At 56.4% G+C, this 14,891-nt stretch overlaps 5 protein-coding genes and 1 non-coding gene across 6 annotated transcripts in view; 4 read left to right on the forward strand and 2 right to left on the reverse strand.

The window, feature by feature from the left end:
- VDBG_03561 (CMP/dCMP deaminase) overlaps nt 1-703 on the forward strand; it is a gene marked incomplete at both ends in the record, with an annotated part of 1,366 nt that extends 663 nt beyond the window's left edge. The window contains one exon of the mRNA XM_003005562.1: nt 199-703. Coding sequence (XP_003005608.1) covers nt 199-703 — 505 coding nt within the window. The remainder of the gene's footprint in view (nt 1-198) is intronic.
- Nucleotides 704-898: 195 nt separating this feature from the next.
- On the reverse strand, nt 899-2,608 carry VDBG_03562 (cytochrome P450 monooxygenase; the record flags this gene model as incomplete). The annotated part of the gene is made up of 2 exons (XM_003005563.1): nt 899-2,418; nt 2,476-2,608. 2 exons carry the CDS (start codon nt 2,606-2,608, stop codon nt 899-901), a joined length of 1,653 nt encoding a protein of 550 aa, XP_003005609.1.
- Nucleotides 2,609-3,581: 973 nt separating this feature from the next.
- Nucleotides 3,582-5,031, forward strand: VDBG_03563 (nitrate reductase; the record flags this gene model as incomplete). Its single annotated transcript, XM_003005564.1, has 2 exons — nt 3,582-3,666; nt 3,740-5,031. 2 exons carry the CDS (start codon nt 3,582-3,584, stop codon nt 5,029-5,031), a joined length of 1,377 nt encoding a protein of 458 aa, XP_003005610.1.
- A 545-nt stretch (nt 5,032-5,576) lies between these two features.
- VDBG_15074 lies at nt 5,577-5,660 on the forward strand. The gene has a single exon. It is a non-coding gene; the product is annotated as a tRNA-Pro (tRNA).
- A 1,326-nt stretch (nt 5,661-6,986) lies between these two features.
- On the forward strand, nt 6,987-10,043 carry VDBG_03564 (argonaute; the record flags this gene model as incomplete). The annotated part of the gene is made up of 3 exons (XM_003005565.1): nt 6,987-7,187; nt 7,244-7,437; nt 7,556-10,043. 3 exons carry the CDS (start codon nt 6,987-6,989, stop codon nt 10,041-10,043), a joined length of 2,883 nt encoding a protein of 960 aa, XP_003005611.1.
- A 477-nt stretch (nt 10,044-10,520) lies between these two features.
- VDBG_03565 (conserved hypothetical protein) lies at nt 10,521-12,332 on the reverse strand (the record flags this gene model as incomplete). The annotated part of the gene is made up of 1 exon (XM_003005566.1): nt 10,521-12,332. One exon carries the CDS (start codon nt 12,330-12,332, stop codon nt 10,521-10,523), a length of 1,812 nt encoding a protein of 603 aa, XP_003005612.1.
- Nucleotides 12,333-14,891: the final 2,559 nt, after the last annotated feature.

Consider the following 14,891-nt stretch of genomic DNA (forward strand, 5'->3'; position numbering starts at 1 on the left):
CTTCCAGTCCCCCCCACCAGCATCCAGGTCTTGGTGGTTTATGTTGAATTGTAAGCAGAAATAGGGAGGCGCGGGGTGCCTAGTGGGGGTAGCTCCAACGTCATGACAGCCACCTCGCTGCCCACCTCATATCTGTGATCTTCCACTCCTCCTCCCACTGACAACAACACCGCATCCCTCACCACTACCGCATGGCAGAGAGACCAGACGCCCAGTTCTTGCACCTCGCCCATCAAGCTCGCCGAGGAGTCCCTCCTCGCCGGCGACGACCCATTCGGCTCTGTCCTCGTCTCCCTCCTCAGGCAAGATCCTGCACCAAGACCGCAACCGCACCGTGACAGGCCGACACGGTGACGGCAAGCCCGACTCGACATACCATCCCGAGATCGAGCTCGCGCGCTGGGCCCAGCAGAACCTCGGCGCCGACGAGCGCGCCGCTTCTGTCGTCTACACCTCGGGCGAGCACTGCGCCATGTGCAGCCTGGCCCACGCCTACTGCGGCCTCGGCAAGATCGTCTTCGTCTCCTCGACCAACCAGTACAGGGCCTGGCTGGCCGAGTTTGGTGCCCCGACGCCCCAGGTCGCAAATCTGGGCATCGCTGATGTCGCGCCGCACATTCCCATAGAGGGGCCGATTGATGGGCTTGTTGATGAGGTGAAGGAGTTGCAGCGTCGGAATTGGCTGGCGAGAGGCGGACAGTAGGCGGCGAGAGCCTCGTCGGAACTTCTAAGGAGGGGCAGTCTGATCATTGAGCTTCTTCGCCGATAGATTTCAAATACAGCATTTCATCAACAATTTCACAACAAGACGCTTCGCTAAATAAACTCCCCAAAACAGAGTACAAGTACAGCCATCATTGCTTTCCTGGGTATCACTACAGTAAATCAAAGACACACTCTACTCCGTCTTGGGCGGCCACTTGACCCGCCTCTCCGCGCGCACGTAGAGGTTGTTCGGCCGGATGAGCTGGAACATGGGGTCGTAGTCCACCGGCCCGTCTTGGGCCAGCGAGAATTTGTAACGCCACAGCAGCTTTGGCAGGAACACCTTGACTTCCTGCAGCGCGAAGTTGAAGCCGATGCACATGCGGGGTCCCACAGCGAAAGGGATGTACGAGGCGTTGGGCCGGTTCTTGACGCGGTCCGTGTCCCAGCGGTCTGGGTCGAAGAGCGTCGGGTTGTCCCAGATCTTGGTGTTGTTGTGGATATGGTGGATGGCCGGGATGACGATGGCATCCCGCGGCAGCTTGTAGCCACCCGGCAGAATCATGTCTACCGAAGCTGTGCGCGCCGGCTGGTAGGACGGGTTGTGGCGGCGCTGCGTCTCCTTGATGTACTTGTCGAGGAACGTGAGCTTGTTCGTGAATTCGGCCGTGACCTGCGTGTCGTCGGAGAAGCCGTGGTCGACGAGCTCCTGTAGCAGCCGCTCCTGCATGCCCGGATACACGACGAGGCCGTAGAGAAGCCACGACAGCAGAGAGCTCGTCGTCGTAAAGCCAGCACCTGTCGCGACAACGAGCGGCTCCATGATGCGTTCGACCGGCAGCTTGTTGCCCTTGGCGTCCTTGGCGCGCAGCACGTAGTCGATCATGTTCTCCGCCTGCAGCGCGGCCTCCTGGAGCTCGAGGTCTTCGGTACCCTTGGCGGCGTTGGCGACCGACTCGCGCATCATGGCCTCGATGCGATCGCGCGCATCACGCAGGCGCTGCGGGTCGCCGAAGGGCAGGTTGCGGTACCAGCTGCCCATGGAGGTGATCTTCTTGTTGAGCTCGAGCGACTGGGCGATGCGCATCACCATCTCGTGGGGCGGCGCGTCGACGGCGGCAAAGTGCTTGAAGTCCATGCCGAGGACCAGCTTGCCGACGGCCTGAGAGCCGAGCTTGAGCATGTAGGGGTAGACGTTCCAGGCCTCGTCGCGGTCGTCGAGCTCGTCAAAGACCTTGAAGGCGTCTTCGACTGTCTTCTGCATCGTTGGCGCGTAGTGACGTACGGCCTTGGGGCCGAGGGCTGGCGGCAGGAACTTGTGCGCGACCTTCCACTCCTCTGTGTTCGTGTCGCCGAGGAAGACGCCGGCCTCCTTGTTCTTGATGGGCTGCAGCGGGTGGCCGTCGATGATGCGCTTGGAGAAAAAGTCGGTCTCGCTGAAGACAATGTTGGCAAGGGTAGGGTCGTTGGTCTGGTAGATTGTGCTTCCAAGGTTGGTCGTCTTGACGAGCGGACCATACTTCTCGAACAGCCGCTGGTGGTTACCCAGATGGTCGGGGTAGACCTCAAAGTAGTTGCCGATGAAGGGCAGGCCCTTGGGACCGGGCACTTCCCGCACAGCCTTGCCGTCGATGGTCATGGCGATGGGACCTTCTGCAGCGAGGATGTCGGCCATGGCTGTGAGCGCCACGTTGTCGGAAACAAAGCCGATGCCTAGAAAAGTCAGTCAAGGACCTTCGGTATCTAGAAGAGGGTGCTATTCTTGGTTACCATTTGGGTCAACGATGGCGAAGTGCGATGCGACGAGATGCTGGAGGCCCTGCTCATCCAGCGCGCTGGAAACCTCAATCTCCTGACTGGTGGAAGGGTCCTCGCCCAAGAGATAGAACGTTTTCGTCGCCATGATGTAAATGTAGGTATTCGCAATGCCTTGGAGTGCAGACAGCCGCTTATGCCTGACAACAATGACAGGAAGTTGTTCTGGTGATATACCTGCCTCCTCACGGTACTGCCCTAGGGAGGTATCTACCTAGGTACCTAGGCACCTACCTCTCAGCTGTTCCTTTGGAGAGCTCTACGCAATATCTGCAATCAATAGCCCCATGACGACAAGCCGAGGCATCTCAACCTGCAGTGGACCGCATCCCACCTTCGGCGAGTTCTCCCATCACACAAGCACACACCCAATATGCAGTGAAATCAAACGGCGCGAGGATGGTGGCGACGGACCGTTGTCTAGCGCATGAGAAGGCCCCATCGAAGGCCACATCGAAACCAGGTTTGGCCCGGCAGTTGGCGATCGGCGGGACCCAGCATCAAACGGGCCGCTCCACCCATACTCTTTGATGCAACCACTGGGAACGGATGCCACCCATCATTTCATCATCGTACTGATTCCACAGCGCAAATTTCTTCACCTTGCCCCCCTGAGAGTCTGTTTGATAACCCTGACAGCAACGGCAACGGCTGGCCGTGCGATCCGGCGCCTCGGCTTGCTTCCGAAACCTCAATGCCCTGTCGGAGATTGAGTCCCATCAGCCGCCCGGTAAGGGCCGATGGCAACGCTACGGAGATTCCGTTTGGCGAGTCTCGAGGCTTGTATTACTGTGTAGGGGGGGGCGGGGGGGCATGATCTGCATTTCGGCCGAGTCAAACTTGGCCGCGCGCTTGACCACTTGTGACTACGAACCTCGGCACGCTCAATAGAAGGGGGGTTGTTCTTCGACATGGACCCTTGGCCTGTCCTTGGAAGCGACGGCGACTTTTTGTGGCGGCACATTATGTGAGGGTGCGAGTTTGTATATGATCGGACGTGGGACATGGCGAGATGGCACATCTCAACGTCACCAACCTCCCTTGACTTGCAAATATCTGACATGGCAGATGTGCAAGAGTTTACGGCCAAAGAGGTCGCTGCTCATAACACCCGCGATGATTGTTGGATGATTATCCAAGGTCAAGGTATGTGTTACCTTTCCCCAACTGGCTTCACATCTCTAGCTCAAGTCTGTGAGCACTGACTGACCCTCCCTAGTCTACGATGTCACCAAGTACATCCACGACCATCCTGGAGGCGCAGATGTGCTCATTGACGCCGCTGGTCAGGATGCTACGGTAGAGTTCGATAACGCAGGCCACTCTGAAGATGCCTTTGAGATCATGGCTGAATACCACCTTGGCAAATACAAGGGCATGCCCACACGAAATGCACCCAAGCCCGTCATCCTCAAGCCCCAGGCTGCCCTGCCGACGGCCAGCTCAGCCCGAAGCCTGGCGTCCAAGACCGCCGGCGCTCTTGCCATCCTGTCACTGGGAGCAGCTGTTGCGTACCAGGCCTCCTCCCGCCTTCATGTCCCGAGCGCGCTATTACTTCCTAAGCTCCGTCTCCGCCGTCCAACAGAATTGGGCTTCATCGAGGGCTTTGCCGTGGCCACTGCCGTTTTCGCCGTTGCTGGCGCTGTGGTCAGCAAGAAGCTCGCTGCGCTCCTTCACTTCGAGGAGGCCGGTTTCATGCGTTATGCGCCGCACAAGAAGATTCCCAGAATCGCCAAACCAAACCCCCTCCTCCAGCGCGGCTGGCTCGACTCAACCAACTACGCGCCCCTGCCACTCGTAGCCAAGGAGCTTCTCGCACCCTCCGTCTACCGCCTCGCCTTCGCCCTGCCGACCAGCAAGACGGCCCTTGGTCTGCCCATTGGCCAGCACGTCGCCATCAAGGCCGAGATCGATGGCAAGGTCGTCTCGCGGTCCTACACACCCACATCAAACAATGCCGACCTTGGCACCCTCGAGCTCGTTGTGCGATGCTACCCCGACGGCGCGCTGACGGGCCGCTACCTCGCCCACCTGCAGGTCGGCGACGAGGTCCTCTTCCGCGGGCCCAAGGGTGCCATGCGCTACCGCCGCGGCATGTGCCGCAGGATCGGCATGGTCGCCGGCGGCACAGGCATCACGCCCATGTTCCAGCTCGTGCGCGCCGTGTGCGAGGACGACAGCGACACGACCGAGATCAGCCTAGTCTATGCGAACCGCTCCGAGGGCGATATTCTGCTGCGTCGCGAGCTTGAGGCCTATGCGCGCCGCTACCCGGCCAACCTGAAGCTGCACTACCTCGTTGACAAGGCCGAGGACGGCTGGCAGTTTGGCACCGGCTTTGTGACCAAGGACGTCATACGGGAGAGGCTGCCGGCGCCGGCGCCGGATGCCAAGATTTTGCTGTGTGGGCCCCCCGGCATGGTGACCGCTGCAAAGACGGCACTTGTCGAGCTCGGATTCGAGAAGCCGGGGGCGTCGGCGAAGATGACCGATCAGGTGTTTTGCTTCTAGATGGCAGACACGTCTGGAGCTCTCGAGAGGAGATGCAGCTGAAATCAGCAGAGGAGTCCTACGGACCAGCCGTATAGAACGATGGACGCGATCGCTGGGCAAGCGCTCGAATGTACAATACCACATTTTACGCCGTAACGAAACCCTACGTTGGGTTGTTATCTTTTTCTTAGATGGCACCTCTTCCGCTAGTTATTTGGTCGCATAGAAGACGGGGCAGTCTTTATTTGCAGTTTGTCTAATATGCAGAACGCTCCCTTGTGTTTGTTCCAACTGCACAAAACTCTATTGTCCCTAAGCCTTCCATTGAATCAGCTCTAAAACATGATGTTGGAGGTTTAGCTGCCGTTAAAGGTCTAGCTAAACCCAGCATCGGCTAAAATGGCTCCCTTGGGATCCACACAGCACGTCAGGATATCGCCACCAAAACTCTGTGGAGTTGACCGCAAAGACAACCTTTGAATGCTTTCGTGTCGCGAACTTCATCATTATCTGACACAGGGGGAAACGACGTATGCCCGTTGCGTCTATCTCAGCAGACGATCGGCGTCATGGTCTAGAGGTATGATTCTTGCTTTGGGATACCTCAAACTTGCAAGAGGTCCCGGGTTCAATCCCCGGTGACGCCCCAAAGTTTTGGTCAGGGCGTGGCCTGTTTGCGTGTGTCTAACACGATGTTGATTCCCAAGGAGATCGAGTTGACAGCCGACCGAGACCTTCGCAATGGTGTTAAGAACCATGGGTTGGGGATAACTGAAACGATCCATAGCCCAGCGCGATCGCCCTTGCAAGTTGGCGATACCAGGAAACAATAGCACCACAAAGAAAAAAAGAATCCCACAGCACATGCGGCTAGTGCTTTTTTCTGACACTTCAATTGGGAGCTTCGGGTTCGTCAAGCCATTGCAACTCGTGTCGTGTGTGCCAGCAGATCACGACGTGATTCTTCTTTAGTAGCCGACACTCATCCGTCAGAGTAATGAAGGGTATTGATCATGTTGGTTTGCCGAAGACATGAGGAGTTTTCCCAACATTCAGTCAACAATACATCCACCCAACAGCCCCCAGAGCCCTGATCCATTCATCTCGTCTGGAGAGTTACTCTTTGAGTTGGTCTACTACTGAGGCAAACGTGAGGCAGTTTGACGGGCCATTTCTGTAGCCATTTTCAATGGCGAGGCACTGTGTACATTTCGTCGCTTCTCATATAGAACTAACCACTCCATCCTGATCCTTCGCCAAAAAATGATACTCTTCGATTGACAATCTCCCAAAGAAGGGATCATGAAGCTTCTTCGTCGCTTTTCGTCAAGCGAGGTGTGTCTCACAACGTCCCCCTGAAGATCCAAAATATCGCCAACTCTTAGAACGTAGTCTTTTTAGGCCAAAGACTTAGGAAACCTCCTGCCTACCTATTCTCCTGCCTGCCTAAGTGCTATCTCCTTCCCTCTGGCCCTCCTATGCCTGCTTCCGCCTGACGCGTTGTGATTCACACAACGTTTGTTGTTGCAGGCACGCGGGCGGCCACCCCAAGGCACCTATTTAATTCCTCCCACAGGCACCTAAACCTGATCCTTGCTTCCACATCCCACCCCGCAACCAACTCTCACCCATCCATCCACCTTCAGCCTCCAGCTCTACAGCTTCCCTCTCATATCTCCCAAACCATCCAAGCAAGGTACGTTGATCAAATCGGGCATTTCTGACGTCTCTGCTTGTTCCTGTTATGCTCCCACTTGATATCAATCTTTCTCCCATGCCAGCCCAACTTCCTTCATCTGCCTACGCTTTTTGCTCAACTCCTGCCCCCTTCTTCGTTGAAACCTCCACCACAACGCCACCTACCACTTACATACTGACCATACTGTCATAAATAGAACTCACTCAGAACCGACTCTCTAAGTTCTAGTCTAGCAACTACAACGCAATCTACAAAAGAACTGCTTCATATCACAATGAGCAGTTCGCAGAGGAGCAGCCCCAAGAAGGGCAGCTCGCCGACGCGGTCTCGTTCAGGATCACAGTCGGGCAAGCCGAACTTCCCGCCGCCCCTCGGATATGACCCTGCCAAGCCCGCTGCGAAGCCTGAGCAGGACCGGGGAAACACTCGTCTAGACCTCCCCCCCGAGGCCTACATGAGCGCCGAGCGCCTCAAGGTACGCTTGCTCTGACCGACCTTCCTCCTTGACGCGTAGCTGACCCATCCTTTCAGAATCCAGGATTTCAGCCGTTCGCCAAACGCCCTGGCTTCAACAAGACCCGCACCGCCCCGCCCCTCTCGAGATCAACCAGTTCAAGGTTGCCTCGTGGTCCACTGATTGTCGGATTTACCAGTTCGACATCAGCATCTCGCCCATTCCCCTCAAGCAGGGTCCTGTTTTCAAGAAGTGCTGGGCGCACCCAGACGTCCGCAAACGTCTGGAACGATACAAGACGCGGTGGCTGTGCGATGGACGGAAGTTGGCCTGGTTTGTTCTGATCTTCATCCGCAGCTTTTCTGTCAGACAATGCTAATCGATTACAGGGGCGCTTGCCCGATCGAACGCGGCGAAGAACGTATCACTGTCGACCTCGACAGCCACCTGCCGCCCCGTGCTGACGGGAAACCCCGCCGGGACAATACTTTCTATTTCATTATTCGACAGACAGCGCAGATCGATCTCTCCCATCTGGATGCTTATCTCAGCGGCAAAACGGACTGGACCAACAAGGTGCTTGAATGCATGAACTTTCTCGATCATGTTGTTCGACAATTCCCGTCAGAGCACCTCCTTCAGATCAAGCGGAATTTCTACGCCCGCCAGCCTTCCAAGGCCATGGTCTTTCCAATCAGTGATGTTGTGGAACTCATCAAGGGCGTTTACGCCTCGATTCGCATGAATCAGAGCGGCCGCGGCATCGGCCTCAACGTCGACGTGGCCAACACCGCCTTCTGGGTTGGGGGGCAGAACATGGCGACGTTCATCAAGAACTACCTCTGGTCTGTTGTGGCCCAGTTTCGCGGAAAAGACTTGAACACCTTGGCAAACGAGATGAGACCCATGGAGCGCCGCACCACGGACGGAAACAAAATGTACGGCATGTCTGAAGGGTTCAGGCACCTGCGCCGCCTGTCTAAGCTGCGCTTCCGCGTTCAGCATCGTGGAAAAGAGCAGAACACCATAGACTATACCATCATGGCGTTCGAGTTTGCTGAGAAGTATGGGCCTGATGGCGCCACACCTAAGAATGTCAAAATCAATGACAAGGATGGCAAGGAAATCTCGCTTCACGATTACTTCGTCACCAGGTACAACTTCAGAACCCAGTACCCGAATTGGCCAATGGTTCTCACGGCCAAAGCGGGCTTGTTTCCCATCGATGCTTGCACCATTGCACCAATGCAGCGCTACCCATACAAACTGCTTGGAGACGAAACTGCGAACATGATCAAGGGGGCTGTCACTCGCCCCGACAAGCGCAAGGCGGACATCATGCAGGCTAAGAACATGTTGGGCTGGAGCAACGATCCATACCTTCGGCAATTTGGCCTGAAATTTGACGAGAACTTCACAAGGACCGAGGGGCGACTTCTGCCCAATCCTGTCATACAGTTTGCCAATGGGAACATTGACCCGAAGACCTCTGGTCGTTGGGATCTCCGCGGCAAGAAGTTCTGGCTCCCAAACGTTATGCCACTAGATTCCTGGGGTTTCATGATCATTGAAAACTCTTGCTCGAAGCAACATGCGTCGGCCTTCGCTGCTACCTTCAGGCAGACATACATCGGGCATGGTGGCATCATCAAAGGCGACCCGGTCATTATCGACTCCCAAGCCAGGAACCCCAACTCTGCTAACGCTGTGGACAACGGCATTGGGGAGATTCGTCGAAAGACTGGCAAGCCAGTCCAGATGCTGTTCGTCATCATCCGCCACGCTAATTCGGGGAACTATGAGAGGGTCAAGAAGTCTGCCGACTGCCGCTTTGGTGTTTTGACCCAAGTTGTCCTCTCACGCCACGTTGAAAAGAATCAAGGTCAATATCACTCGAACGTGGCCATGAAGGTCAACGCCAAGCTTGGCGGCACGACCTGCCGCGTTCCTCACCCAAATGCGAAGGCACCGAGGGGCCAACCGCCGTTCTTTTCTGAACCAACGATGATCATGGGCCTGGACGTGTCTCACGCGGGTGCGGGCATCAATTCTCCCTCTATGGCTGCAATGACAATGTCGATGGACAAGGACGCTTGTCGTTACGCGGCCGTATGTCAAACCAACGGCTACCGTGTCGAGATGCTGTCACCATCCAACACTAACGAGATGCTCACGAAACTCGTTCGGCTGTGGATGACAAAGCTTGGATCTACCGATCCCCCACGCCATATCTATTTCTTCAGGGATGGCGTCTCTGAGGGACAGTTTTCCCAGGTCATCGACATTGAGCTTGCAGCTATCAAGGCCTTCTTTCGGGAGAAGTTTGGCCACAAAATGCCCAAGTTCACTGTCATTATCGCTACAAAACGCCATCACATTCGGTTCTTCCCCGCAAGGGGCAAAGGAGACAAGAACAACAACCCCCATCCAGGCACACTTCTGGAAAACGAGGTTTGCCATCCTTTCCAATGGGACTTCTACCTGTGCGCACACAGCGCTATTCAAGGCACCGCTCGCCCTGTCCACTATCATGTGCTCATTGACGAGGCCAAAGTGGATCATCAGAAGCTTCAGCAGATGATCTACCAGCACTCGTATCAGTACGCTCGCAGCACCACCCCGGTTTCACTGCATCCCGCTGTCTACTACGCCGACCTGGCTGCCGGCCGTGCTCGTGCTCACGAGTCGGTCGCCACGAGCGACGGTTTCCGGGCCGGACCCAAGGGCCAGGAGATGGCTCAGGGCTTTGGTATGCATGAGGTCTCGATGGGTGGACCTGAGCGCGGCGCCGAGGCGGCTCCGCTGATCCCCATGGGTGGAAACGATGCGCTCGAGGTGAACCGCAACTTCATCCGGTCCACCATGTGGTACATTTGAGGCGACTTCTCTTCTTGGGAAGTATTGAGCAGGTCCATTGTGCCTGAACGGAGGTCCTTGAGGATGACATTAATGCGCGCGACTGATTCAAGGGATTTGAAGGCGTTTCGACGATATGCATGATCGGCCAGAGGAAGCATAATCATGAGGCGTCGAAAAAGGAACGATTGCAGAGAGGGCAGGCGAGAGAAATATGAACGGGTGGACAAGGAATCTGCACAGGGACGGATCCCCTTGATAAGTCATCTTTTACCGATGGAGATGCAGTGGGCGGATGCGGTGAGGCAGAAGCCGGCAGCACGACAGAGGTAGTTCAATCTAAAAAGTTTCACACTCATGAATATGCAACCAAATTTAATGCAGGATCAGCGTATCTTGGAGATGGTGATGGTGGTAGATTTAATCGCTTTACATGGAAATGCGTCGTACGTAAAAAGGCAAGAAACGGTCTATCAGGATATCTAGCGCATCCACGTCTCAACTGTGGTGGTCGACTAACGCCCGCTCCACCCTCTTTCCGACTCCGATGCTCCAGACGTCAACCTTGCGATGCCACAGATTCGTAAGATACAAAGTAACACTCAGCAGCACGACGTAGCCAATGGCATAACCGCCGGCCCTGCCGAACCTGTCGAACAGGCGCGGCATGATCCAGAACCCGAGGCTGTGCAGGACAGGTCCGTGGACGAGGTAGAGGGAGAAGCTGACGCGACCGAGGTACTGCGGCAGGCGGGACTCGAGGAGGCGGCGCAGAAGCGGGCTGCGCAGGATGCACCAGAGCAGCAGCAGGGCGCCGAGGGACTGGTAGACCATCCAGCCGGCGAGGGGCACGTAGTAGCGCGGCACCCAGGTGGACATGTACTGGAAGCCCGGCGTGTACTCGGCGGCCGCGTCGGGGTACGAGAGGAGGTAGAGGGAGGCGAGGACGGCGAGCCAGCGAAGGGCGCGTTTGCTGCCGGTAGATTGCTGCAGGTGGTGGTGGTGCTGCGCGTGTCGTGATAATGGAAGGCGGGTGTCCGCTGCGCGTATGTCGAGCTCTGACATCAGGGTGCCGCCGAGGAGGGTGGCCATGTCCCAGCGGCCCATCTGGAGGCAGTAGGCTGTGAGGGCCGCGGCCAGGGCGTGACGGGCTTTGGGTTTGAAGGCCGCCGTGGCGAGGAGGAAGACGTACACGAACATCGAGCCGCGAAGTTCCATTGGGATGGTGAAGGTGTGGGGGTCGTAGCGGGGGTGGTAGTGGCCGAAGTTGAAGGGGTTGGCCCACTCTGCGTAGGCGCGAGTGAAGTTCTGAATGGCGTAGGTCATGTTGTCATGGATGAAGGGGTGCTCCTCCCATGAACCGCCTAATTGGACCCATGTGGCGGGCTCAGAGACGTTGGTAATGTTGGTGAGATCGATGGGGGCTGGGTTAAAGTAGGGGGCCACCCAGGGGAAGGGGGCCAGAGACTCGACAGCGCGGGAGATGTTGAGGGCGTCGAGTTCTTCGAGGGGGGCACGGCGGTAGACGGTAGAGGGGCCAACGTTCTTGGAGGTCGCGTTGAGACAGATTGTGTCGGTCCAGGTGGTGAGGTTGCCAAGGTACAGCGAATTCTGCAGATGCAAGAACTCAGCGACGCCGTCAGCGCCTGTGACGGGGTGCGTCATGTTGGCGCACGGAACCTTGAGCGTGGGTATACTGGCCATGGTCACGGTGCCGTTGATGTAGACTGAGTCGCGTCCCTTGTATACTGCGTCCTCTGAGCGGAAAACACCGACCTGGGCGAGCATGGCGACGATGAACATGCTGATGGTAGGTGGGATGTAGAGGCGGAAAACACGGCGGAAAACGGCTGAAGCGATGCTTTGGTACGCGGCTTCGATGCGGCGCTCGTGAATTGATCGGAGGATATGGCGGCACACGACGTAGCCTGAGATGGCAAAGAAGATGGCGACCATGGGGTGGCCGCGATGAAGCAGGCAAACGATGGGCAGTGTGGCCCATGATGTGTACGGCTCTGGCGAGTGAGGCGGCATCGCACCGTACCCCAGCATGATGAGAGGTGTCCATGGCCACAGGAAGTGGTAGTTGAAGACGAGCAGACATGCGATTCCCCGCAAGCCGTCGAGGCTTCGGATCTTGTCGCTGGCGTTCCTCATGGCACCGGGGACGGCGTTTGATGGTTTCTCGTGGTCATCCAGTGACGCATTGGCATTGCTGATATTGCGATTGTGAGTTGGCCAAGGCAGTGACGACTCCGGCCCGTCAGGCGCCTGTGCATGTGAGGGCTCATCCCGATCGCTTGAGGGCATGGTGCCTCGTGGAATGTGGTCGTCGTGGATGGTATTCGTCCCGCATGCGATGCGCTTCTCGATGCTATTTTTATATCAGGTCGAATGAAGCTCGACAAGACGATGCAAAATCGTCGCAGGAAGGAATGGTTCAGCGTCAGCGACATGAGCTCCAAAAGCTACGCCAGCGGCAGTAGCAACTTACCAGCAGCAGATACTACGGCAGCAGCAAACGGCATGGCCCCTGCCGAGCTGAAACATAGTGGGGGGTACGACGCTTACCTAAGTCGCACGGAACCAGGCAGCAGAGGGGCAGGGCAGTTGGTAATGACGTATAGCATCGCTCCTACCGACTCAGGGTCTGTCCGTGTCACTCCAAAAGGTTTCCAACCCCTGACCCCCACCAGTCGCGACGTTGATTTCACTTCGCCGCTCGTCATCTTAGGCCCCACGGCTCGGCACGTCGACACCTCACCAGGTTGTCGGGGCCAAGTTGACGAGGGAGAGACTTTTGTGACCTAGAGGATTGAACCAGTACTCCACGATACTGATGCGGACGGTCGCTGCCAGTTCGGTACGCGGGATGCCTGCTCTGCTGTCGAAAATGCTGATGTAGTATCCAAAGCCTGTCGTCTACATGGTGCTCAAGTTGACGTTCCGCAAAGCTTCAGATTTACCCCTTCGCTGAATTATTTCACACAAACCTTGTTACCCGATCGCCGTTGTCTTGACAGCGACTGAGGCATTGTTCTCGACAGTCCCATGTACCTCAACCAGTCCTCTAACTAGTGTTTTTGTGTCTGAGCGCGACTCTCATCGCCAGCGGTTTGCTTCCGACCAGCCGATGTCTCGACTGCTTCATGGCAGATCCCGAGGACAGCTCGAATTTTTCGTAGTCTGGTGTTCTATGGCGTGAGCTTAACTTTGTGCGTCGACCCCGAATCCTTCAATGCAGTCGTCATCAGTAACGGGTTTTCCCACGGTGAGGAGCTCGAAGGAGCAGCCGCCCCCAAAAGAATGTACTGCACCAAGCTGTGGGTCTGCTCGGCAGGACAAGCCGTACAAGAGCTTTGACAACAGTAAGTGACACGCAAAATGTATACTCATCTAAGCCAATCCCTGGGGTCATTTCAGAATGGGAAGAAGAAACCTAAGGTAGGTGGCATTAATCGTGGTACAGTAATATATGAGCACATATGATGAAATGCACAAATTTTGGACGTCAGGCTCTGCATGTTGGTCTCATTGCCTTCGTGCGTACAATATGGATGATGCTAAGGTCAGGGCACGGCTGTCACGGACCGGGCTCATGTGGCCGACAGACCAACTTATGTTACAACGGACGGAAAGCTTCTGGAACATTGGAACATCAAAAGGAGGCCTGGGGCATGCTCGGCGAAGCAGAGAATCTCCACCAAACCCAGCCACAAGATATTGTCGGCTCCTTTTTGAGCGAAGAGCTCATTCAGCAAGCAGCGGGGGACACCCTGGTATTCGAACCATACATATCACTTCCGTATCACTTCCGAGGCTTGGATCCCAGTGTCACTCGGCCGATAAATTTGCGTGGCTGAGCACCTCAAGGAACTGGTCTGTGATTGATGGAGTTACGGAAATGAGGTAGTACTCTTGGGCTTCACTGCGTCCGCTGACCGGCCGGAGAAACAGAATTGACGACAATCGATGGGCGTCACGTGCTGCAAGGCCCGCAATACGCCCGATTCAGAAGATGCCTTTTATGGGGCTGGACAGACACAGCCCCGCCCTGTAGGACCACAGGTTTTCATGGTACTGATCAAGTCTGTGTGAAGGATGGACAACGAACGGCACCAAGAAACCTCTGCCCAAATCATGCTGCAAATACACTGAGTGCCGCCTGACCACACCGAGGCCCACCGAGTAGTGTCGAGTGTTTCTCAAATCACATGACGCTTTGGCCCCATCAGGCGACGCCAGATCGTCGCCCGTCAGCAACCTGCGCGATTGTTCCGTCATGGTCGGCTCCGAAACTCCCATTTTCACAGCCACGCCAAGGCGATCTGTTCCGCGAGAGGCGTTGATAGCTCCCCGGGTGGACTGTTGCGGGGGAAGCTTGCCGATCTAGGGGCGGTCACTCCGATGCACCTTGCGCTCAGCCTTTTTCTACCAACAGACGATCCTCCATCAGTCACGCGTTGCTGCTTTCGGACCCATATTGTACACCTGGTCGGCCGAACAGTTGCTGGTCGTCCAGTCACCGGCCGGCGATGAGCCAACATCCACCGCAGGACACGTTGCTCCCTGGCGCGAGTCTCTTTTTCGATCTGCGATGCCTATCTTGCCGATGACGCGCATCCACTGCATGGAAGGATGCACAGAAGGTTGGAAGAAGCCAAGGCAACAACGACGAGACGGCGTGGAAAGCTAAACTGGCGCCAGTCAGAAGCCGCGGCGGAACGTTTGGTCGACGCCTGTGAAGCTCTCCCGACAAGGGCAGGGGTCGCTTTCCGACCTGGGATGTGTCAGCGCACTTGACGGCGGTCGAACTTCAGTAGTCCCCAGCGCATCAGCAATTGACTTCGTCGAACGATGATTCGGGTC

Source organism: Verticillium alfalfae, genomic scaffold (genome assembly GCF_000150825.1).
Source record: "Verticillium alfalfae VaMs.102 supercont1.4 genomic scaffold, whole genome shotgun sequence".
NCBI classification, from domain to species: Eukaryota; Fungi; Ascomycota; class Sordariomycetes; order Glomerellales; family Plectosphaerellaceae; genus Verticillium; species Verticillium alfalfae.